The sequence below is a fragment of the Pyxicephalus adspersus genome, chromosome 6, assembly GCF_032062135.1.
Source record: "Pyxicephalus adspersus chromosome 6, UCB_Pads_2.0, whole genome shotgun sequence".
Lineage (NCBI taxonomy): Eukaryota > Metazoa > Chordata > Amphibia > Anura > Pyxicephalidae > Pyxicephalus > Pyxicephalus adspersus.
The window spans coordinates 59,969,340-59,995,055 of NC_092863.1; the positions used below are offsets into that span (position 1 = coordinate 59,969,340).

The 25,716-nt window shown below is 35.0% G+C and overlaps 1 protein-coding gene across 1 annotated transcript in view; it reads right to left on the reverse strand.

The window, feature by feature from the left end:
- The window catches only part of ADAMTS19 (ADAM metallopeptidase with thrombospondin type 1 motif 19), a 114,993-nt gene that overhangs the window by 5,588 nt on the left and 83,689 nt on the right, over positions 1 to 25,716 (reverse strand). The window contains exons 14-21 of the mRNA XM_072413949.1: positions 21,630 to 21,750; positions 20,284 to 20,364; positions 16,667 to 16,824; positions 13,705 to 13,858; positions 11,622 to 11,757; positions 9,800 to 10,004; positions 8,598 to 8,750; positions 1,747 to 1,924 (exon numbers count right to left, since the gene is read on the reverse strand). Coding sequence (XP_072270050.1) covers positions 1,747 to 1,924; positions 8,598 to 8,750; positions 9,800 to 10,004; positions 11,622 to 11,757; positions 13,705 to 13,858; positions 16,667 to 16,824; positions 20,284 to 20,364; positions 21,630 to 21,750 — 1,186 coding nt within the window. The remainder of the gene's footprint in view (positions 1 to 1,746; positions 1,925 to 8,597; positions 8,751 to 9,799; positions 10,005 to 11,621; positions 11,758 to 13,704; positions 13,859 to 16,666; positions 16,825 to 20,283; positions 20,365 to 21,629; positions 21,751 to 25,716) is intronic.

Here is a 25,716-nt window from a genome sequence, read left to right on the forward strand (position 1 = left end):
GAGAGGAGCACAGGAAGAACTTATAGGGCCTGATTTATTATAGTGCTCCAAGGCTGGAGAGGATACACTTTCATAAGTGAAGCTGGGTAATCCAGCAAACTTGGGATAGATCTGGTCCAAGATTGAAAACATTTGCTAATAAATATGTATTCTAAGTTTGCTGGATCTCCCGGCTTCACTGATGAAAGCATCTTCTCTCCTGCTTTGGAGAGCTTTAATTAATCAGACCCCTAGTGTGAAAATGCCAAGCCTTGAGAAGATTTGTAAGGCTGAGTTATATTATCTTAATGTAAAAAAGGTACAATTTGAAAACTAATGATTTTATACAGTTAGTTCAGTATCCGGAGGAATAAACAAAACCCAGTGATGGTAAATAGATTGTGCATAGTAGCAGAAAGCAGGCATCTTTAGCGTCCCTTTGATTTTGTATTCCCACTTGATCCCTGCCAGGCAGTCTTTAGAAGCTGGAGATCTAGAGATACCATTATTATTATTATTATTAAACAGGATTTATATAGCGCCAACATATTACGCAGCGCTGACATAACAGCCCAGTGCTCATGAATGTGCCTACTGCATGCATCTGCACATGTTTCAGGCAGATAACAGAAAAAAATTACCTGGAAGATCCAAAATAATTTTATATAAGGACAAAAATTTACCTGGAAACATGCTTTATTTACCCATTTATATTAAATAATTTACAATTTAGGCAGAGAGCTAAATATGAAGATGAAATACATATGTGTAATCATTCGTACCTGCCAAAAAATGTGTAAATTTGCTCAATCAATTTTTAAATCCAGACATTCCTACCAAATTTTATAAATTCTGACAACTCACTTTTATCCATTGCAGTTGGAGCAACACAGTGGGGTAGATTGTGGTTGGACAGTGAAGAAACAGCATTGTGCTGAAAAGGTAATTACTGTTCTCTCTCTTTTCCAATAAGCAAGCTTCCATTTTTAAATGTGCAACATTCTGCCATATAGTAACAGCTGTTTGACTTAACTTAGTCCCGTCTATTCCTGGTATGACGTCTGATGTGCTGGGGATTACAGGTGGCTGTTGTAGTATTTACTAGGGCACTTCAGGGTAGAGTGACTGTATTTTGCACAGAATATCACATGACCCCCATGTACTCATCTTAGCTTTGCTCCCTTACAGCTCAATGATCCTCAAGTGCGGTTCAATGATTAAAGGGAAGCTGGCACTAAAATCAGCCGTGTTGGCTACCCAAGGGGGACTACTCAATGGTTAGCTGACAGTGCTTTGATCTAGTAATGGGTACCATCACAGAAAAGCAGGCCACATGCTTCTCAGTACCCAGACATCTACCCTAGTATTTTCACTGTCTGCTGGGGAGCAAAAGTCTGAGAGGGAGTACAGTATCCATATAGTACGGGTAAGTATGAGGGGAGCAAAAATGCCCCTTGCTGGGATACTGTCATTGTATCCTTTGGATGAGGGGATAGTAGATTTAATTGATGTAAGTTAAGAGCAAATGAACAGATTCTGATGTTAGGTTATCACACAAACATGGGCAACACAGAATTTTGCTGAGCACATATGATTTGTACCTATAGAATACAGAAAATATTTTTATGGCAGAATAAATTATATTTTATTACTGACTGGTGTCCAAAAGTTACAAATCTTTTTTATAAATATATTCTATAGTCTAGACAGAGAAAATAAGGATATTGACCCTGAACACATTTATTTGGTAATTTTTTGTGCACTTACCAAGTCTCGGAGAAGTTATTGTGTTAACATTTATTTTTTCATTGCAGGCCTGTAGATGACACGGTCTATAGGCTGCTGGTTTTTCAGATGAAAAACATTCATTTCCATGCCTTCCAGTAATTTTGTGCATGCATTGAATTACTCTTGATTGCATGCCTTTTCCACAAGTCACGGAACACTAAGTACAATAAAAAAATAAAAAAACAAGTTAAATTTTTATATGATACCTGAGATGTAACATACTATAAATAAGTTCTATTTAAAGTAATATACATGTCGACTTTCAGACATGCTTATGCTAGAACTCTGCTGTAGGCTGCCAAATAATTTTATTCATCTCCAATTTGAAATATTATAAACCTTTTTTTCCCCCAAAGTTTCCTGCAAATGCATATGGACTACATTTCCAATTTTTATTATTTTGGAACCCACAGAACTTGCCAGGCTGATATCAACCATGCCTAAAATGGTGAATAAGAAACAGTGTTCTCAGAATAGAAAGAATACAATCTCTTTTAATCATAATGTTAGTAGCTTATTGGAAAGTTTTAAAGAGAATCTACAGATTTTTTTTTTTTGCTAGAACATGAACAGTAAAAATATTTAAACTTTATTGCTCGCTGCTGTAGGTAATGCTTGATGGTCATTTGGTCTAAATGTACGATAATTGTGATTTTTCAATGTATTTTACATATGGAAAACTCACTTGATAAAACCACAGGTATTCAGTAGCTGACTAAGATCACATTGTGTTTTTTTGTAGGTTGGTGGTTTGTGTTAAATGGTCCTACAAATTAGATATTTACATCCATTTCTATTCTTTTTTGTGCTTGGTAAACTATTGACATAACAAAAACTTGTCCTTCACTTTCTTTTTTGTTAAATGCCTCATAAACAATTGACTTGATTTGGGGTCCTGATCCTTCCCACCTATGTCTCCTATCCCTCATACCTTCTTTTCACTTACTTTATTTCCTTTTGCCCTTTTAATTTTCCTCCACCCTCACCTACTGTAGTTAAACAGCCTGGTCATTGGGCAGTAGGACACCAACATTTACACTAAGAAGAAGTGGTGACCTTTTTTTATTTTTTACTGACAGCTATATATTATAAATATGTTAAAATTATTTTTCTTGCTTAGCATATTCTACAGAGGCATTGTGACTAGTTCTCCAAGCTCACTAAGGTCTTAGGTTCGAATCACTGCCAGGACACAATCTACATGAAGGCATTCTCCTCCGAGTTTTGTTAGCTCCTACAGCACTCTGGTTTCTGAAAATTCTGGTAGGTTAAATGACATCCCTCAAATTTGGCACATTACATTATAAGTTCATCAGAAGGACATTTAGTTATTTGGCTGTGGACACTGTAAAGTTCTGACTCATATTTCCCAAAATGTTTGGCCTCCTAATAAGAGGTCCAAATATTACAGTGCAGACAGAAGGGTAGTGCCTCACTAATTGCAATGGGCCATTTATTTGTATGCCAATGCATGAAAATTATCATTAAGATAGCACACTTAAACATGTAAGAAAATAAATAGGACAATAACTAAACTATGAAGTTTGTTGTAACATCACAGCCCTAGTGTGCTAGGATTCCCTGAAATCCAGCTAACACTTTTTACTGCAGAATGTATTTTTGTTCTGAAAAAAAAAAAAAATGTAAAAAAGACTTCAACTATGTTGATAAGAGCTGCTCAATGTTAGTTCCCCTTGTAAGTTTGTCTTATCTCCTATAACTGTACATTTTGCTTGATCTATTAGGGGAAATGGAAAAATGTTGGCTCTATTAGTAGGGAGAACACGTATTAAAACTATGCTACAGGGGAATCAAATGTGTTTTACAAAGCATGTACCCTCTTTATTAAACAATTAAGGTATATGTAAACTAGCCTTTTTTTCAGTATTTTTGCATTGTACCTTACTGCTTACAGAAAATGTAAGCGATTGTTTTGTAAAATTATTTTCTTACCTTCTAGTAATATCACTTTATGTTGCAGGCTGGCAATGCTAAGTCACTGCCTCACAAATTGCAGTGGAATTATGGGGCAGTGTTTGTGTTGTCAGCCTGCAAAAAGCAAGTGCTGTCATTGGCATAATTTAGTGTAGACAATCAAATGTATACTTCTATTTAAATTAACAATATTTTTAAACTAACCCAGTTAAAGTAAATGATGTGTTTTATTTTTTTTAGTTTTGTTACACTATTTTGAATGTGTATAAAAATGTAATTTGGATATACAGTTGTCAGTTGTCAGTTGTCAGAGCTGAAGTAGTTAACATCATTATTTGTTTTCATAAACCTACCTGTGTGTTTTTATTACATAGGAAATTGGGAACAAGTATTTTTACTTTTGCTGACTCACGGGTATTTATATCTCAGCTTTATTTATTACAAAGCAGCATTATTAGCATATTTTGTTTTACAAAAGGCACAAATAATATAATAATTTTAAATACTCAGGCTTACTAATAAGCAACACTCCACAAACTTCAGTAATATTAAAAGAACATGCTTTGGTTTATTTTGGAACATCCCAGTAAGTTACTATAAAATAATTTAGGCATGAAGTCAAGAAGCATGTTACTGACAAAATAAGCATTTGAATTCAATGGACAACTCAAAATATTCTTTGGCCAATTGTATATAGCTACATACACATGGGCAGCGAACTCATATTAATAATGGCCTGTTTTCACAGTTTGTATATAAATGCAACACTAAATTTCTGTGTTTTAACAAACCAATCCCAAACTTGGCATGCAAGAATATTACTCATATTTATTCATTTCATTCACTGCCAAACACTCGAGGTATATGTTGGAAATAGCACATTATCTGTAAGCCAATAAGTGAGGAAGGTGTTACAGCTAATTCCAACTGGCCAGGCACTAAAGGAGAAATCCACAAATTAAGAAGGAAACTGTCAAGGACATTGTGAAAATATCAATAAATACTGTAAAAAAATAAGCAAAAGTAGTCATGTGAAATAAACTAATAACTGCTGAAATGTAGTAATAAATTTATTAGGACATTCATTAGGTACAATTAACTTGTCTAGATTTTCCTGTAACTATGTACATGTTGACTTTTTGAGTTCATTTGCACTATGAACTGTGCTGATGATTGCTGTTGTCTATGTGATCACAGTTACTGTGGCTGTATAAAATTTAGACTCCTAAAAGGCAGGGGGATAATGAAGGAAACCCCATGATCCATTTTCACAATGGCATCACCTGCACAAATCTGTATGCAATACCCTACATTATGGTATTTCCAACAAGAAAGGCTCCCACACAGGCAGGAGGCACCCTACCACAATATGAGAATGGGGGTGCCAAGTACTTTGCAACACCTAAACAATTACTGTAGTAATAGTGGATGATAGATCATTTGTATCTTTTCTGTTCTCCATGATACTTTTTTAAAAGAATGGTGACAACACAGCACTTAACAAAGCAAAATGGGACGTTCTTTCTATTATTGCAGATAATCACACAGTTGTTACCCTGCTCCTTATCACCAAACTTATTAGTACTGCTGTCACTTTCTATGCTATATGATAAAACATGTATGGCCTTCCATATTAACATGTAGTTCCACAGTGCACAACTTAGGACTGACTTCTAATGAGTTTGTACGCTACTGAAGACATAGTGGATACATAAGCTTATATAATTGACTTAATCTTTGGGTGCTGGACAAATGGGTGTGGGTGGTCAATGAGATGCTAGTTGCAGAGTAGCTGCATGTTATCCAGATAGATAACTGTGAATGGCTTCTAGGAGTGACCAGGTATATCTATACCCATGGAAGTGAAGACAGAAGTGCCGGACCCAAAACGAATTGAGGGACGACGCGGGACCAGATTATGGCAAAGACCAGTGCCATTTAGGGATCTGCCAGACTAAAGGTAAGTGTCATTTTTTTGTTTTTAGTTTAGTTCTGCTTTAAGTTAAATTGAGATAATATGTCCTGCAGGGGTTTTCCGGAATACAAGTGTAAACTCCTCCCAGTCAGAACAATTCGAAATCCTTTTGCTTTCATTGTGCAAGATTTCACGTTTCTCCAACTGTGACCATACACAACATTGTTTGTTCTTCACACCCATTTGTACTCTTTCTCTGATACATATTCTTAGCACTGGCACTTAAAAGTGTTTACTAAGCCAAACTTTTTTTAATTTCGTGCATAAGGCACAGAAATATAAATCTGATAGGGGTTTTAGCCTTTACCCATTCTACTAAAGAAACAATTTTTTTTTTATTTGTGTTGCTGTTGGAGAGTTTTTCTAACTTGTCTGCCAAAAACTTTGTGATCAGAGCACGTTGTGAGAATAAATGTATCTAATGGAACCTTGGATAGCAGCAACAACCTGACATAGGTTCTAATCCTTCCTTACTATCAAAACTAAGAAAAAAGTTTCAGATGGGTATGAATTTTAACTCCTTCATATACAAAAACTAATCTACCTATTATTAAACCCCACTTTATAAAATTTTACAACCAGTCCCTCATATACTACCTCCTAACCCTACTATCTACCCCAACTACAGGAATCAGTAGGAAGATATTGGCAAGAAGGAGTAACAGCACCCAGCATAGACGAGGCTTAAAAAGTAAGTAAGAAAACTGCTTCTTTTATTGAGTCATGTTGATTCCAAAAACAAGCAGTTAGGTAAATTGGCTTTCCACCAAATTGACCTTCCACCAAATTGACCTTAGACTGTATTAAAGACATATGACTACAGTAGGGACATTAGATTGTTATCCCCTTTTGATGGACTGACTTTGGACGTTGTAAAGCGCTGCATAAAATGTCAGCATTATATAAATACTGTGTAATAATAATAATTCAAAATTTTATTGAAGCAACAGGTTCAGTTAAACATCTTAACTTCCTTCAACACCTTCCCCAAACCCAACACTAAACCCTACACTAATTCATACAAGTATTGAACCTTCAAGCCAAAAACATATCCCTGGGCTAAATGGGCAACGCAAACAAGATACTGCTTCACCCATTTTATATTCTACTACAATGCATTATATGATGTAATTTAAAAATAAAGGATATGAATAACAGAATAATATTTATTTATTAAATAAATATTATTTTCCACATAATTTGAGACGAGACAAAAATGAGAGGAGATATGTACTTCATTATCCTGATATTTACGACAAATATTGCTTTTGTAAATGATGCAAAAGGCAAGTCCTATTGGAAAAAAAATAAAGATTACATTCCTAGCTACTGATGTGCTCTTGGCTAAGGAAGCTGTCATACGTTTGTTTCAAAAAAGATAACAACAGCCTGATCATTTAAAGATTACTAGAAGTTCTAACCCAGAATTAAAAACATGAAATAGCTGCTGCCAGTGTTTAGAAAGAAGTGATTACACAGATTTTAGTTTTGGACAGTTGTCTCTAAACTTGGGCCAGAATATCCCAGATTTTACTTAGAAAGTACATTATTCTTTACAACTGTCCATTTCTTTAATAATAAGGAGATATATTGTGCTGTACATATGTTCCTTCTGTAAAAGGAGAAACAAGGTTAGACCACACTAGATTGTAAATATGTCTACATGCCCTTTGTTACAGACAATATGGGGTAATATGGAGCACTAAATCTGTTCACTTAACAAAGTGTTATTACTATGCAAAGGAACAGCCCTAGCTTTTTTAGGTAAATAAAGAAAAAGCTGTTCCTAATTTTAAACAGTGACCTAAAATCAACTTTAATAGCTGTAATTTAGGAAAGCCTAAAATTATTTTCCTATTTATACAAAATGAAAGCAGCTCTTTTTGGAGTAGGAATAATCTGTGGACCTCCAGGGTAAATAGTGGACGTGAGACATGGTGTTGAATGAGGTAATGACTACAAGGTCTTTTGCTCTGCCAAGTTGGTTTAATGTATTCTAAACTTATTAAATTATCGATGTGAACCTTTTTATTGATGATGATATGCAATTTAGAACAAATCACATCCATCTCTACTCCAACTCTGAACATATATTTGTAGATACTACTAAGAATACATTAGGAGGCTGGCAACATTTTGTACAATGCCACTGGACAACTAATGAATGCACCATTGGAATATACCGAACATGCATTTGCATTAAACTGCATAGTCCCCCACAATCTGTTCTATAAGCAAATCAAAGGTACAGATCATGACCAATGGCCCAGCATTCTAATTTGAGAATGCTGAGAGCATACCCACAACCTCGTGGAGGGAGAAAGGATACTCACCTGCCCCCAGTGGAGTACTGGGTGAGATAAATAAAAAAAACTATATGCATCACCCCCAGACAGCATGAGCATTTAATCACTGCAGTGTGAGACTAACCTACTGCAAAGACTAAGTTCCTCCAGCTATAATTCAGCTTTAAACACATACAATCGGTGTGCATGTGAAGTAAACATAGATTTGTTACTACATTTTAAGGGTCAGAGTGGTTGCTGTTAACCCTTACCACCTGGGAACTCCTAAAACTGGAAGCGCTGACGCCAGGGTTAATGGGGGAGTCATCAGGATCACATCAACATTTCGCTATAGGGCCCTATGATCTTTAGTACTACATTTAATGGGTACTTTCCAAGTACTTATTTCATCAAGGTGTCACATGTAGATGAAGGACTACTTCTTCAAAAATATTTATCAAACCTTTTCCAAATATTGAATAATGTTTTTTTTAAGTAGATTACAAATAACATGCTGTAAATGAGTAGTGGAAATTTTTTACCCCCACAATTTTATATATATAAATATATATATATATATATATATATATATATATATATATATGTATTCAAAAAAAGGTTGTTCATGAACAAACCTTAGACCAGTCTCCTGTCCTCCAAATATAACACTTGGAATAGTCTTCACAGTCTTCCATTTCTTTTGGTCTTGTAGACATTAGGCACTTCTTTCGAGGATTTGTGCATCGCACAGTTCGATGTCGTACACCCTTACCACACTTCAAGGAGCACTGAAAGAAAGAACAATAATGCCATGTTACTAAAAGTATCTTTATGAATGAATAGATATCTGCAATGTTGAAAAGTTAAACATTGTCTTAAATAATAATAATATTAAAAAAAATGTAGTGCTCTTAAGCATCCAATCATAAATAAGCATTACTCTGCCCACTCACACTTGCTGGCTACAGAATGATCTATATTATCTTATTATTATCAATGCTAGTTTAACAAATAAGTAATGTAAGAAATTCAAATTGTGTTCTTTACCAGTACTTTACTGCTTTTTCCTTCTTAATAATAGATTTTAATTATAAAAGATGTTATGTAAAACTTGCAAGGCTACATATAAACTAAGAATATTTTTTTTTTAGTTTGTGACAGTTTCCAATGATATTTTTTATCATTTACAGTCACATGCTACATGCTAAAATCCAAAACCCATAATCTGAATTTAGCACATTAGTGACAAAAACAAATAAAGTGCATGATGTGCTTCCTAATAGTTACATAAATCAATACCTACCTAAAAAAACAACCAATAAGAACATAACTTTATCTCATACAAAAAACATGAATATGTCACAAACCATACAAGCTATGTAACGTCACAAAACATTCAAGCTTTGTAATGTCCTATTCACATTAAATATATATTTTAGGTTGTTATTGATTTTTGTATTTCTTGTTTTGCACAGAACTGAGGAGCATGGAACATACTTCATATATACATATAAATTCATTTTTGCAGTGTCAACAGCTAGTTCAGATAAATGAGGTATAGAAGCCATCTTCATCAATAGTTAAAGTGCTTTTAATTTCTCAGCTTAATTGCCTGAATCTTTGTATTATATCTTAAAAGAGGTAAATTGTTTTTTCCAAAAAGGTGTTTTTTTGTCAACATTTTGCTGGCACATTGTTATTTTCCCTGGACCACAGAATTGTAAGGAACCCATATATTATCTCACAAACTAAACTTGTTAAAAACAATAAAAATGATTAATGTAACTGAATTGAAACAACTCCATCCTATTTATGTTCTTCAAGTGTATTACTACACCTCAGACCACACTCCGGCCTCCCACACTGTCATACAGTCCTGGCCCTCACAGCGCTGGGTGGATGCAGGTTTATATCCAGGACAATCTTTTTCCCGAGCGGTGATCAGAGTTCCATTTCTGAGCTGTTGGGTGCATGCAGTCTGCCGACTCTGAATTCCTTTACCACAGGTCTTTGAACATTGACTCCATTCTGTCATCATCCATCTAACCAAAATACAGATTTGGAAAGATTTAGAAAGGTTAAGTTCAATTTGTGAAGTATCTCTCTATTCAACATGAAAAATACATTGCAGATACACGGGCAATTACTTTAGTTAATTAGTAATACTAACATCATTCTTCAAAACATAAAATAGAATATTGGTTTTTAAAATTCATATTAAAGTGCGTACATGATTTTCTGTTTTAGGGGTGGTTTCAGTGTTTAATTTTCTTTGTACTCTGTTGAGTACCTCTAATATTTATTTATTGCTTTCCAAAATTGATTGCAGATATTAAAAACTACACTTATTTAAAAGTTGTTAGTGTACTTTTTTTATTAATGTTACTATTAATATTATTATTATGTAATAATACTTATAAACACATATCTATATTATGAGCCAAAAGGTAGGCTAGCACATATATTCCTACATGGATGTAATCACATTAAATAATACATTGTAGGGGTTACTTAAATATAAAAGATTTTTTAACATATGCATTGATAGAAATTTTGAGTAAACCCTTGCAAATTTATACGCCAATGTATACTTGGCCTTTGACTATAGTAGCATTTGAGCAGTTAAGTTTCTGCCAAATTTAGCTATACTAGATCCTAAAAACATCCCTTATGTCTATCTGCTGTATTAGAGCACAACATCTGGAGGGAGGTGCCTCCTCTTTTTACAATGAAAGCTGTATGGACACCTGCTCCCCACACCAACTTCACTAAATCTCTCATCCCTGTGGCTATTTATCCTCTCTTGATTGTAGCAGCTGCAGAACACATTGGGGTTGAAAAGAATTCTGGTGAATATTCCCAAATCCCATTCTAGAGTTTGTGTATTTAACTCACGCTGTTATTTAAGCTTGTGCTAAAGACATTCACAAAGGTGGCTGACATTGAAAAATAGCTTGGTTTCCCATTAGTCTTCCTTCATTCTTACATACTCTCCTACAAGGAGTGGATCCGGTGACAAAAAACAGGTTTCTGAATACCGACAACAACCCTGAGAACCTTGACCTAGATCATGGCGCTTGTTACCTTGCATCAATATTATTACCCTAATATGTTCAATGATATGTATAAAGGTAAAGTAGAACAAAATTTCAATTTTTGTTTGTAGGTTTTACATGCATTATATATATATATATATATATATATATATATATATATATATATATATATATAAAAAATAATATACTATATAATATAGATTATGCTATATATATATATATATATATATATATATATATATATATATATATATTATGTATGAAATATCCATGGTACTGAGGTACTAAATATTGTATGAATATACAACAAGCCTGGAAAATCAACTATAGAAATTATCTGTTTGGGATAAATTCCAAATACTACCACAAATATGGTTCGTAAACTGGTTCGGTAAATATGGTTACCGAACTGGTTCGTAATATGGTTCGGTAAACTGACCAGCTTCCTGTAAACCTGAAGATTTGTGTGTAACTATGTACAAGAACAACTAGTGGGACGCAGATTTTACTTTGTTATTTGAGGAAGATGGTGGAATAATTACATTTTCTAGTTCACCACATTTCAAGGAATCATGAGTATAACATAAAATGTGTTTTATTTACCTTGTTTGACAAGGCTGCTCATTGCACTTTCTAATTTGTGGTTCTGGCTTCATCAAGTCTTTGCAGTAGGAGTTATCCACAATAGTTATATTTTTGTTCATAATTTTTGTACATTTCACGGTTGTTTTTCTTTCCCCTAGAATAAATAACAAGTAGGAAACAACAGTTTAAATAGTTGTTCCTAGACTGATAATGTTCTGACAGAGTTAAAGAAGAATCCCAGTTAACTTTTTTCCTTTAGGGAGGTAGGGAAGGGGGAAAGGCTGAAGTTCCACTGTAACCCTTTTATTCATTTTCAGCCATAAATTAGGATACTGTTTCATCCAGCTTATCCCTTGGCTTCTTCTTCTACAGGTAATCACTGAATCAAATCCATGCTGAATGATGGCCTGCACCATTCAGTCCCCTGTAACCAGTAACCAAGGCTGCCATCAACCCACTCAGTGGAGATCATTACCATTCCAGCCCAAGCTCACAATATCGCTGCATTAGACAGGACTCATGAATTATTATAATAATGCTGTTTAATGCTGCAGTGAGAATCACTAGCAATCACAGCTGGTCAGAATGGAGGACAACTAAAGATGTTATCAGACCAGACAGTTAGAAACAGATTTCTCAAGGTTAAAAAAATGTTGAAAGTTGAATACTCATATCTTTTGTCTAATGATCTGTCATTTGTATACCACCCTTCTTTTCATGTGTCTGAGCTGTGTTTGCTCATGCAGTGGACATTATGCAGGTGATTGTGATTGAGAGTTGTGTCTCTTCTGTGTGGAAGTAAAGACAGTGAGAGAAATGAGCTTGGTTTATTATCTATGACATAATGAAAGTAATGAAAGGTCAGACTGTGCGTGGGCCTTGTAGCATGACTTTGGACTGACATTTTCATTCCAGCATAATAATAACAGATAATAAGTTAATTACCGGGCAGACATCTATCCATAAGAAATTATGCTACACTATTACAAAAATGTTCAAATGATAATTTGGGATGATTCACATTTGCAAAAATGTGTCCCTCATTGGTCCTCAATATACCTCACACACAAATTACCTTAATTCTGAGTTTTGTTAAATTACATTGCAATCAGACTATTTATACAAGTTTCTTCACGGGTTTACAGCCTTTTGTGACATCATTCCATGCAAAACATTTTGTTTTCCAAGGAATAGTTCCTTCCAAGGAATAATGCCTGGAACATGGCAGGCTTGCATTTAGAGTTCAAACACACCAGCCTAGCCTGCAGTAGTGCATTTACCACACACATAATAACATGTGTTATATTAAGGTAACCCATTCATCGAATGGGCTGCATAACACACCACAATGGATCAACTCCAGTCAAAATCATGCATGCATCAAATTATTATGTTGCAGTGCATGACAAGTCAGGTGTGCAAGGTTGCTGCTATTGGTCACACATGGGCCTGATTTATTAAAGCTCTGCAGGACTGGAGAAGTTAGACTATCATGAGTGAACCTCATGATCCAGCAAACCTAGAATGGTTTTCTTAAAAAATAATTTGCTCTTAGTTTGCAAATGTTTTCTAACCTGGACCAGATCTCTTCCAGATTTACTGGATTACCTAGGTTCCCAAATGATAGTCTATTGTCTCCAGTTTTGGAGAGTTTAAAAAAATCAGGCCCAACGTGTGTAACTTGCATTACTAATGTAAATATGCCAATAAATACACTGGTGTGAATGTGCCAAAGAAACTTTAGATCCAGAACTATTCAAAAAACAAAAGTGTTAGCCACTAGATACTTAGAGTAGTCAGCTTCACAGGATAAATAGTTGAACAGTAGAGTTACATATAAAGGGTACACAGCAGGCACATATATATGTTGCACTTAGCAAAACTTACTTAGCAACACAAACAAACCTAGCAAACAAAGTTCCCTGAGTGCAAAATATATATGTACAATATTTCAGGTGCCAAGGTCACCTATGCATGCAAAACCTGTTGCAAACACTTTGCTTGATGAATGACAACACTATTTGTTCTAGGCAGGCACATGATTCTTAATACTCATACCTAATAAATATCTTATCCCTTTAATAATGATGATATCATTTACCTCCTCCACACACAGCATCACAGTCCTCCCACCCTGAATGTGTCCACATGTATAAAGGCTCATTCCCTTTTGCGCTGCGGTTCTCCGGAATCGGTTCTAGCGGTATTGTATATTCATAATGGAGACCGTAATTCTGGTCATGAAATAGCAGCACCTGTGAAATACACAGAAACAAGAAAGTCAGAACCTAGATCAGGCATAGAAATGGAACATTGGCATTCGCTGCAAACTCCAGTGGAAAATATGCTGGCAGTTTTTTCCTCCTTCAGGAAAGACTTTTAGACTACTGTGTGTATCTGAGCGCATTTTATTGGGAAGTGGATATTTTTATTAACTCAAAGTGTAATTTGGCTTAGAAAAACCGCTGTCATTTCTAGGAAAACAGATGTAACCTTAAAGCATTTCTGTAAATAGTTGCAAGTGAACAGGTAAGCACTCATAGAGAAAAGTCTCAGAAACATCAGTTCTCAAACACAGAATATTTAGAAAGATTATTGTCTGTCAACAGTAATTTTCCATATGTGCTACATATTTTTGTAGTGAAACTTGGAAAAGCAGGGCTGTCTCTACAAGACACACATATGAAATGCTTTTCATTTTTGGTTCCGTCTCCTTTCCTGGACGCAATTCAGTCTAAGCTCCTCTGTCTGGAGAAGAATCTTGTGTACATGAGAAAGGATGCACATATGTATTCAATTCATTGCAGGTGTTATTCTTTATTTGCTTTGCTTAGGATTTTTTTTAAACTAGAAATTCATACAAATATAATACTGTTGTACTATAACACTGTTCAGTAAAACCTTACATAACCACTAATGCCCAACATTTCAAGATAGCAGAATAAATAAAGGCAAAACTGTGTTCCGATAGAGAAGGGAAAGGTCAAAATGTTCTTCTTTGCCATCTGTGTCCCATTAGAGAGATTTCCCTTCACATCCTGTGCTGCAGACACAACAAGGAGTAAGATGATATCTTTCCAATGTGAGGTCACAATTGTCACTGGAACTAGTGTCCCCAATGAGAGATTTCCCCCTATTCTGAGGGAAACTCACAATCCATGATTTACCCTCACTTTCTTCCTGATTACATTCGTTAGTAGGACAATTAGAAACAGTTAATCCGATTCGTAATGGGGATACAGATGGAAATGAAAACCTGAAAGTGGATCCACCCCTTAAAACTCTATATACAGTATATTCAAATCTAAAAAATATATATCCAAATAAAAAAATTGCATTTAGTTATACTGTACAACAATAGCCCATGAAAAGATACATTTGAAAATAGTTTTGACTGCAATATTTGCTGCATATTGGAGCCAACAATACTATTGTATCCTTCACAAGATGCCTGATGGCCAATATTATTTGAATCACTTCTCATGAGCTCAGAGTGTCTTGGATTGGCCCCACCTTTTGAAGGGACAGTAAAAGGACAACAAACACATAAGTGCCGCCTTATATTCTTAACATGGTGGAACCTTTGAAATAACTTTCAGGCCCTTCTGAAATTACTATATTCACAAATCACTGTATATTAGCATAGTCTTGAGTATAAAGAGCACGTCTTACATTGCTGGCCAGTGAGAAAGTGAAAACTTGGCATAAAGGCACAAATTGCTCATTGCTCAAGGAACCACTAGCAACCTTTGGTGGAATCCTATTTGGGAAACACTGCATTAGAGAGTTCATACATATAGTATTCTGCCCTTCTTAAAATGATTGATTGCCCCCCCCCCCCCCCCCCCGCTTCTCCCTTTCACACTGGGGCTGTTCCAGTTTACTGTATGCACCTAACAGTTCTTGCATTTAAAAATACTTCCAATTATGTATTTATGTTTTCAATATTATTATTTATTATATCTGCCTGGAATTTTATTTTTATTTAATGAATTCTTCAGCAGTCAATAAAGCTTTCAAAATATGCTGAGCCTTTGAGACTGTTCCTGTTACATTATGTTCTCTGTAGTGCTTTGAAGTTTTGGCACCACAGGCTTTACACTTCCTGCATTTTATGAATTACATAAAAAGCAGCCATGGTTGAGTGGGGTTACTTGACAAAAATGTCGCCATATTGGAGTGAACAAGCCCTCAAAATGCTCCAGGATCACAGTGGTAAAAAAATGATTTAATCAGGCAGCGGTGCACCTACTGGTGTTGGTACAATGAGTACAATGTACGTTTCACACAAATTTTTTTTCAAAAATGTCTTTTTCAGTATTTTAGTTTCATAAAGAATGAGAAAGGACGTGAACTCCTATCTGTGTTTATTCCTGTTAAAAAACAACACTCTTTCCTGTAATGCTAAAAATAATATATTCAGCCAGGAAGTAAAAGAAAATATGCAAAAGAGACATACAATATTAAAATCTGTCAAGGGTTACAGCCTTCCCCTACTCTACTAAAGAAAAGCATTCATAATTTTGTTTGTGTTGTAGAGTTCACCTCTTTTCCCGTCTCATAAAAAAATGTCTGGCCACACACAAACACTAATTTGCTGAGAAATACCCAACCCCAGTGGGACTGTCATAAAGTGGTGAGAGTTCTCATTGGTTGCTGCCTAACAATAACTAGTAATGGCTGGTCAGATGTGGCCGCAGCCAAGCCTATGTCTTGTTCAGCCTAGACATGTTCCAAACTGAACAAAGTCTTGTTCAAGCACCACTAAAAATAATTTTAAAGGATTCATTCACTTACAAATAATTTGATGTGTACCTAAATGGGCTCTAAAGACTGTTGGCCACTAGCCAGTACCATGCCATAAAAAGAGTGTGGAAAAAATGATATAAATGATCTAAGGATTTTAATAAAACTGTTTATTACTGACTTTTTACGCTATTTTCATACTGGTATTATGAAAACTAACAGTCAATTTAGTGCAGGTCTCAATTCCAATGATATAGAAATTGTGATGGTGTATCAAGCTGCTATTCCTTTTTTATTTTTGGTTTATATTTGCTCACCAGAAGATGAAGAGGCGATGTTGTAGGACCTTTTGCAGAAATCTTCTCCCAAAGTCCTCTCCTTATATAGTTAACTGTTGTACCGGCCATGTGAAAGGTTCCAGGCTCTTCAATCTTCCAATCATCATTTATAGACTGTTTGCCAGTATCCCTCAATGCTGTACAAAATTGCATGCATCATTAAAACCAACCTGATAACCACCAATGATTCATGTTTGTAATGAAATACATAATACATACAAATACATGCAAACTGTCGATTTGTACAGTGGCTTTCCAATAGAATCCGGTAAAGAGCGTCACTCATTTTTATAATAGGGGTATTGTAATCCAGTAATATAGAAGTGCTGGGCAATACAAGGCCATTAGCACATTGATGAGGTGGTTACTATGATTTTTCCTCTTACCAGTTAACTTTCAATGTTAGAAAGGTAGCAAAACCTGATCAGGCCACTGTTCTTCATGGTGGACCTAGTGTCATTTTTTTGAGGAACTGCCATTTGGCTTGGTTCCAATAGAACCATATAATACCCTTGTTAAAGCTTTGATCAGTTTGTTACTTGTATTCGGTGGGCGGTCTCTATCATCTTTGTACATTACCACAAGGGTCTCCCCACTGTTCCTAATGGCTTTAATGAAAAGACTAATGTGTTTGACTCTGTACAGTCAAACTTTCATCAAACCTAATAGAGACATGTTTAAGCAAAATGCTTAGTAAAATCTAAAGCACCATATAAACATCAAATGAATGTCAAAAGAATGCCACTGGAAATAATCTTTCATGATCATTTCCAGTGACAGATGAATGAAGGAGCACCATTCTGTCCATAGGAGAAGAAGAGAAGGAAGACAAGCAAATGGCACCCCACTGTGCTTGCCTCCATTGGTAGTGCACAGTGGTTGTTCCTGATTAGTCGTTCTTCAAACCCCCATGGCTAATTGGTGAATGACGTTGTGGGGGGGGGGTGTTGGGGAGTTGTACACATATCAGATTTTCACAAGAGATGAGCATGAGCATTCCTCTCGGACTAGAATGATCTGATGTGTGTAAGTAGCAAAATGCAACATTTGTTTTGATTGCCTTTCAGAGATCACAGTACTCTCTCTGACAATGGGTCTCATTTAATAAAGTGCTTCAAGGCTGGAGAAGATAAACTTTCATTAGTGAAGCTGGGTGATCCAGCAAACCTGGAAATGATCTGGTCCAGGATTCAAAACATTTGTAGCAAATGACTTTCAAGAAATACATTCCAGGTTTTCTGAATCACCCAGCTTCACTGATGAAAGGGTATCCTATCGAGCATTGGAGAGCATTAATAAATCAGGCCCCATGACTTAACTCCACTGCTGGCTCAGAGACACTGTCATGGTGCCGCTTTGCAGTCGGGTCACTGAGGAGAAGAAGTAGACTAATTATATCATGTCAGCCTTAGCAAATAACTTGACTGGAGTTTAAGGAACAGTTTCAGAGATAAAAGGCACATGTTTTCCTATTTAATTGCTGTTGTTGTATATTATGATATGTCAATAATGTGTTCATGTAGACTTCTTACGTTACGGAGAGATGCACTTTAAGTACTGCACATTACTTGTTACTAGTTAATCCTAAGATTCCAATTATCAAATAACAGTTTACAGTAGAAGACTTGATCTCCAGGGTAATGTGGATACACAAAGCTTTCTATTGTCCAAACATGTGAGCAGTGCTTGATATATGAAACACTTGTGATTTCCTGTGAGCAAGTGCAATCCTCAGCCAGTTGCAAGAACAGTAACCATAACTAATCCTTAATAGAGTTATTATAGTCACAAGAGCTATTTATTAAACATCTGTACTTTTTTTCCATACATAATATCCGTGAGTCTATGCACTGATGTACGCTAAAGGTCAAAAACTTTTTGGCTGAAGACAACAATTATGTTACCATAAAATATCCAGTTACCTCTTAAAGAGGAATTATAGGCAAACAAAACACTACATTTAATCCAGTAATATTATATTTACTGAAGATTGCTAAAATTATTTCATATAGTAGACTGGAAGAAGAAAGGGAATCAATATAAATCAGACAGTCTTTAGTGCACTGCATACTGCTGTCAATATTACATTGAAGAGAAAATAAAATGTTTATGATGTTTCTTAACTATCTGATCACAGGCTGAGTCAGGCCCACGACTGAGCTGTATTTTTTTACCTGCAGCAAGTTAAGTAAAGATTAATTAAGTAATTAAAATTAAGTAAAGATTAATTAAGAGAAAAGTAAGGTTACAGTGTTATACTGGTTACAGGGATGAATGAATCCCAATGGAGGCTAACAGGAGTACAGATCTTTTGGAAGGTAAAATTTACATAAATGTATATAAAATATGCATATTTGTGCATATGTGTTTAACTTGCCCATGGTACTGTTTTAGGGCAGGTTTGCACCTGCTGATTTTGCACGGCTCCCCGTGGCTGGTACCTTGCCATCAGCACTGGTTTAGAAAGAACCAATGTCTACACATGTGACAGCTGGCAACAGTTAGTGAACTTAGTACTGCTCACTGCAGCCCCTATTATCTCCCTTTGGTGGCTGCTGCAGGGAGACACTACAAGCAGCAGTGTTTTCTAGCGTAAAAATGCAGTAAATACACGGCAACCTCATCACTAGTATGAACTATACCTTAAAGTCACAGTTTTTGTTCAGATGCTTTACCACTGTGCATTATGCATAAGGGGCCATATTTATTCCATGTTAGGGATTGTAGCCAACTATTTTAGACATTATACATAAATATATAAACAGGCAATAAAACCATAACAAAAGCATCCCTACTTAAAAATAATATATAATATATGAATTATATAAAAATAATTGCAAAAGGCAGTTTTTTAAATCAAAGGATAAGTGAAATTTTCAGTGAATCTAACTTAGCAGAGTGAATTAACAGCATTACCAAAGCTATCCTTAGAAATTTTAAAGGAAGTGCCAGGCTTAGATGCCATTGCCAGCACAATGAATATAATTTATATGGTTGCATGCTTCTCCTTCATAGATTATGTGTGAACTCAAAAATAAACAGTACAACAGTATGGAAAATGGGCCCACTGACTCATAAGAACACAAGTTATGTAAGGCTTAAAAAATGAAAACTCAAAATTTGGCAGGTAATGATTTTTTGTTGCCCCATACTTGTTTCATAAATGCAAGACTAAATGCAACACTATTAAGTTCAAGGTGGAGAAGGGACATATCACTGCCATCCCTTCCTCCATTTCTGCAGATTGTGAATTACTGATATGCATAATTGATTAGTTAAATCAATAATTTATTTTTTACACTGCTACATTTTTTTCTATACTGGCTCCAAAAATAGCAAATTATATATTTTATAGATTGGATTAAAGAATTTGTGTAGTATACCATAGTCAAACAGTACCTTTTGGTAAAGGTCTATAAATTAGTTTGAAAAAGTGGCAAATTAGAAAAATGGAGGAATTTGTTTTTTCCAAGTAGGAATATTAGGGATTACATGTTACATCGGTGCTTCCAAACACATTTTCGTGCATTAAAAATCAGATTAAGATGATAGACACTTTACATACATTCTGTATCATTTTTTATCTCGATGCTCACCTAAATAACTATGAGCTGGTGTCTCCTCCACTACTTTAATTCTTCTTGCACCAGCTGGTATCACCAGGGCCTCCACATATCCTGCAAAGGACACAACATATTTTATCATTATGAAATTACACTGTACTGTTCTTTACAGTTTGTTACAGAATGGAAAGATTTAGGTTGACGAGGTTTATATATATGGTAGGAAGCATGTTTCTATTTAGCATACAAAAATAGAACAGAATAATAAACTGTACAACAGGGATAAAATACTTTCATTTTTTTACAGACTGAGACTGAGAACAAGATCTGACGTATTGTTGAAATCATGTAAACATTGCACCCGCTGTTAAAAGTGGAAAATGTATAAGACATATATTTCATACTTCATCACTACATTACTATATGGTCCTAAAGCATTCAGGATTTAATGTAAAGCAGATTTAAAAGCAGACTTTGTACTTTATACTTTAGAAAAAAGAAATTGAAGGACTTGTTCTAGCATCACATATTACGATTACCATTGTGATGTAAACCTTGTTGTAAACCTCACTTTCAGCTGAATGGTTTCAGATTCTTTTCACACGCAATACCTGTTCATATGACAACAGTTTGTGGGGTGTCTACAGAACAAGAAATGAATAAAATCTATCATATTCCATATTTTATACAAAATATAGATACATTTTCTGGTATATGCAGCTGGGAAGATATAAATACCATGTCCCAGCTCTTATTCTCCTCTGTAAACTGTTGAACAGCAAATGTCCTGGTTGAAAAGTAATGGGCACCTGTTGTTTTTGAAAACTTGGTCAACTTTCAAGGTCCATTTATATTTTCAAGAGCAGGTTACTGTAGAAGTACAGGTATCATTTAAAGAGACACTAAACCGTTACTTTAAAAAACTGCACTAAGGCAGGTTCTTTATTGTAGAAGGGCCACATGATGTCCCTTCTGCAGTAAAATAACCTTACCTTCCTAGTTGCAATCTTTTAGGCTCATTAGTTTATTCCTGTTGCATCACGGTTAGCGGCCATTATTTTCTTCTGCTGTTCCAGCTTCCAATCTTTGTCTATCTTGATTGACCAGGCTAGGATGATATAGCTCCCACATATGTGCATGGGAGTCCATTCAATCCCAGGAGTGCAGTAACTAGTACTAAGTAATCAGAATTTACCAGTCAAACTACAGCAGGCTGGACCCTGTGGGTTACTATACTTTGCATGACATATTTAGTTTTTGTACTGCCCATTAAGTAAACCCAAGGCTGTACCCTTTGTTTGTGAACAGTTAATGTGTCACCACCAATTCACAGATAGTGATAATAGGAGCGTGAACAATTACTTAATAAAACACATTACCTGCTCCTCTTGTGCGATTGAAGTCTCCTTTGATAACTCGGCAGGATTTTCCATTGCCATTGCATACACCACAGTGGTCTTCCCTGGATAAAGATCCCAATATTCCATCACAGCCAACTTTCTTTTTAAAAAAGAACAAAAAATGCAAAAGTCTGGATTACATAATGGACTGCAAAATGTAACAATAATTTAAAAAACTAATTTTTACACTGACAAACTTATTCTGTACACTCATGAAAGACATCCTCAATTTAAGTATCTCTGTCTGTGACATAGTTATAATTTTAAAAAAATGTATTTACCATTTTAGGAATACTAGTATATTTAACATAATTAAATGGTGGTCTGCAGGGTCACCTGAAGGGTTAGTCCATCTAAAAGTAATAGTGTAAATATTAGTGTAAAACCAAAAATGTGCTGTCTGGTAGTCTCCACCTTAAGGGGGCTGATAGCCAGTCTCTGTGTTTTTACATGTCTTGAATACTACAAAAGTGCAATGTTACTGGGGAAATCTAATGTAATTGATTAATCTTTTAAAGCATAATTAAATCTGAAGGTTAATACATAAAAATGAACAGTTTAATTTGCCAAATTTGTTTGACCACTGCATTACAGCTATTTCCTTTTCACAATAAATTTAGAAAGTGGAAGGGTTTATCAGGTGAGCAAGAAAAACAAAAGATACAAGACTACATTTCCCAGCATCCAACATTTGAAATTATGGGGTCTATTTATAAATTGTTTATCCATCGATTTGACTGTAATTCAGCCGTTTCTTCACATATGTTCTATTCGCAATGATGAAAAGAATTTATCAAAACAAGAACATGGATGAATCACGACTGAATCAAATCAAAACATAGCTGTATCAAACTGATGGATGAACAATTTATTAAAAGACCCACATGTATTGGCATTATGGGGGCAGGACTTGTAGTCAGAAGGGAGTCATGAGCACTTTTAGAACCTTGATCTGTTAAAATAAAAAAAACATAAAAGGTCTTGGTTGTGTTTTTTTTTAATTTGGAGAGTTTAGTTCCAGGAGTAATATTTATACACTAATCAATATGAATGCTTTAAAAATTTCGATTTTGGATTATGGTGATCTTTATTAACATTTAACCTTTTCTCACATATCGGCTTTCAACAATTCATTATAAAATAGGTTTGTGAGGTTGATAGTGATAACTTGCCAGATGACTTACACACCTGCTCAAATTATCCTGACAAAAATTGTAAAGTGACATTAGGAGTTAGAAGGTCAGAACACATTGAAATCACTTTCTCACCATTTCACTGGCACAGACTGATGCATATAAACAATGTTGCAAAAAGCATGTTTGGTTGCTAATCAAATAGCAATCACGTTCCATCTTACTTCTCCTACATCTATCACTTTGGGAAAGAAGATGATTACTGAAAAAGTTGTATTCCTTTTAAATCTAAGTTTTCAAAAGTGCTTGCAGCCAATACTGATAAACTCAAGATTCCTGCTAGGGATTTTCAATAAAGCAGAGACATTCTACACTGAAACAATAAGCTTGTTTATTTATAATCTTTTCTAATCTCTGTTTTACACCTGTGCTGGCAAAAATTCTCTATTCCTTTCCGTTGCATATGTTTTGAATTCTACTTTGCTCATTAATGTGTTGTTCTTTGACCTATCAGACATTTGACACAATTCCTGAAATGTAACACCTTACAATTTACTCCAAGTTTAAGAGAAGGTGAACCTATAAAAAATATATGAAATTCTCTATACAGAATAGACAAGCCATTGAAATGGCAACAGATTGCACAGTGTTTCAAAAGAACTGCATTGCATTATTACTCTAACCCTTTCAACATGAACTTATCATTGGACACAACTCTCATATCTACTAATGTACACTTCATTCAAGAATAGAACATTTTATTTGCCTACTTTAAACGGCAATCCCCCAAAAATGATCATTTATTTTTTGTCACATGCTAAATATTTAATTTGTACCTAAAGAGGATCTCTACTCAAATGAAGATTTGCTATCCTTTAGAGAACATCCAGAAATGGTAATTGTGTCTATACCTAAGTACTCTGAAACATTTACCTGTTTTCTTACAATAGCAGAGCACTTTGTGTGTCAATTTACCCCTGTGCCTACAATTCTAAAGATGTTTGTCTTAAGTGTGTGATCATCTGAAGTAATGTGTCTCTGGTTTCTAGTCTTATTGTTCTCCTTGCTGGAGCAGAAGCTGTACCTATGGAGCAGCAATGCAAGGATCTCACCGCTTTTGATTCATTCCACAAACTCATTTATCTGTGCTTTCTGCACTTTTTTGTGGCATGATTTAAACAGTTTAGGCCATCTTTAGGTTTCCACATGGGTTCATCTCGCCTTACTGTAGCAGATAATATCTGATGACTTCACACAGAAAAGTTATATCTACTTACATTAAAAGTAATTGCAATACATTATTAAACAGCAATTGTGGGCAACTAGTCAGTTTCTAATAATAATATTAATATGGACATGGACATTATTTTTTCTGAATAAAAATGTTCAAGGGGTGGGTCTTAGACATTCCAATAGACACATAGATCTAGAAGATTGGAAACAGGAATGTTTGAAGGGATGTCTGATTCCCTGTTTTATAAACAGAGGCCATACAGTAATTTTCTATATTTTTCCACCTAGCAACTCCCATAGGAGGAGAATTGAAAATTATGCATATCTGTAGGTCTATTCTTCTTACAACAGGTAACAAATGATTTTCAACTTGGATCCTGGATAAAATGGACATACATCATATCTTCCATTTAAAACTTTTGTTAAATAATCTCAAAGTTATGAATAGTTAAGAAATGTTTCCTGGCTACCTTTTAGAGTTCTGGATTCTCAGTGTCTCCAGAGAATACAGCTGCTATTTCTAGTTGCTGTAAAAATTTGGCAGTTCTTGCTCCCACCCAACATTAAAACAAGGCAGGTGGCTATGAATGTGTAAATTGCAAGATTATTTAGAGCTGTTTTAAAGGCATCAAAGCTGAGACCGAGACATAATCTGGGTCATGGTTAAATAAGGATGAGAAGTTCTGGGCAGCATCTCTTACATATTTCTTGGTCTGTACTTGATTTGTATCCATCATCGAACAACATGTTCAGCATGTAATTGGCGATTACAAAGAACTTTATACGTTGTTGGTGCAGTATAAATAAATCATACATAAAAATTATACAGGGGCTTTGAGTGCTTTGGTTTTTGTCTTGGCTTTTTTTCGCTCTACCAAGAAACTCTGGTCCAATATCTGCTTGCATGCAGAGCATACACATCCCGTCATTTAGATCATGTAAATCCTAGCTGTGATCATTATTGTTTATATATGTTACTTCTACAGAAGAATGTGTTTAATGTGATGACCAAAGACCTCATATAAGAACACAGATGTTTAACAACTCCATGTTTAGGCTACAAAAAAAAAGGAAAAAGTGAAGTAATGTCCGCCTAACTGGTTTTCATTTTAAAGGTTCAACAGCCCTCTATCTTGATTTTCATACACATAGCAACAACTTAACATGAGTGTAATCTGAAAAATGTCTGCATCTCTAAATGTAAGTTCTTTTCAAACATTTAATGCACAATCAATTACTAATCTTACACATTAAATAAAAGAGTGAAAGGAACTGTTTCTGTAAGACCCTTGGGACTATAGGAAGCCTTTTTTATTTATTATTATGTTTTTTAACTGATAATTCATATAGCTTAACAATAGAAAGAGTATGAAAATCAATATGGCCTAAACTTCAAATAAAAAAAATGTATATGTTTCAATGGGTTTCCAGAAGAGGGGTCACTTGTCTTGGCTTTTACTTGTCTTAAGACAGACCAAGTGCACCTAAAAAGTTAAAAAAGACCTCTTTTTTTAAGAAACTGATAGTGGTTACATAAGTTAAGCTATCCCCCGGGGCTTTTAAACGTTATGAGTCTTAGGTTGTATGGGTCACAATAACATCCAAAGCCAGCAAAACCACATCAAAGATATTTTCCTTTTACTGCTTCTCACAACATTCTTACTAATATTACTGCCTGCTATTGTTTATACAAGATAACA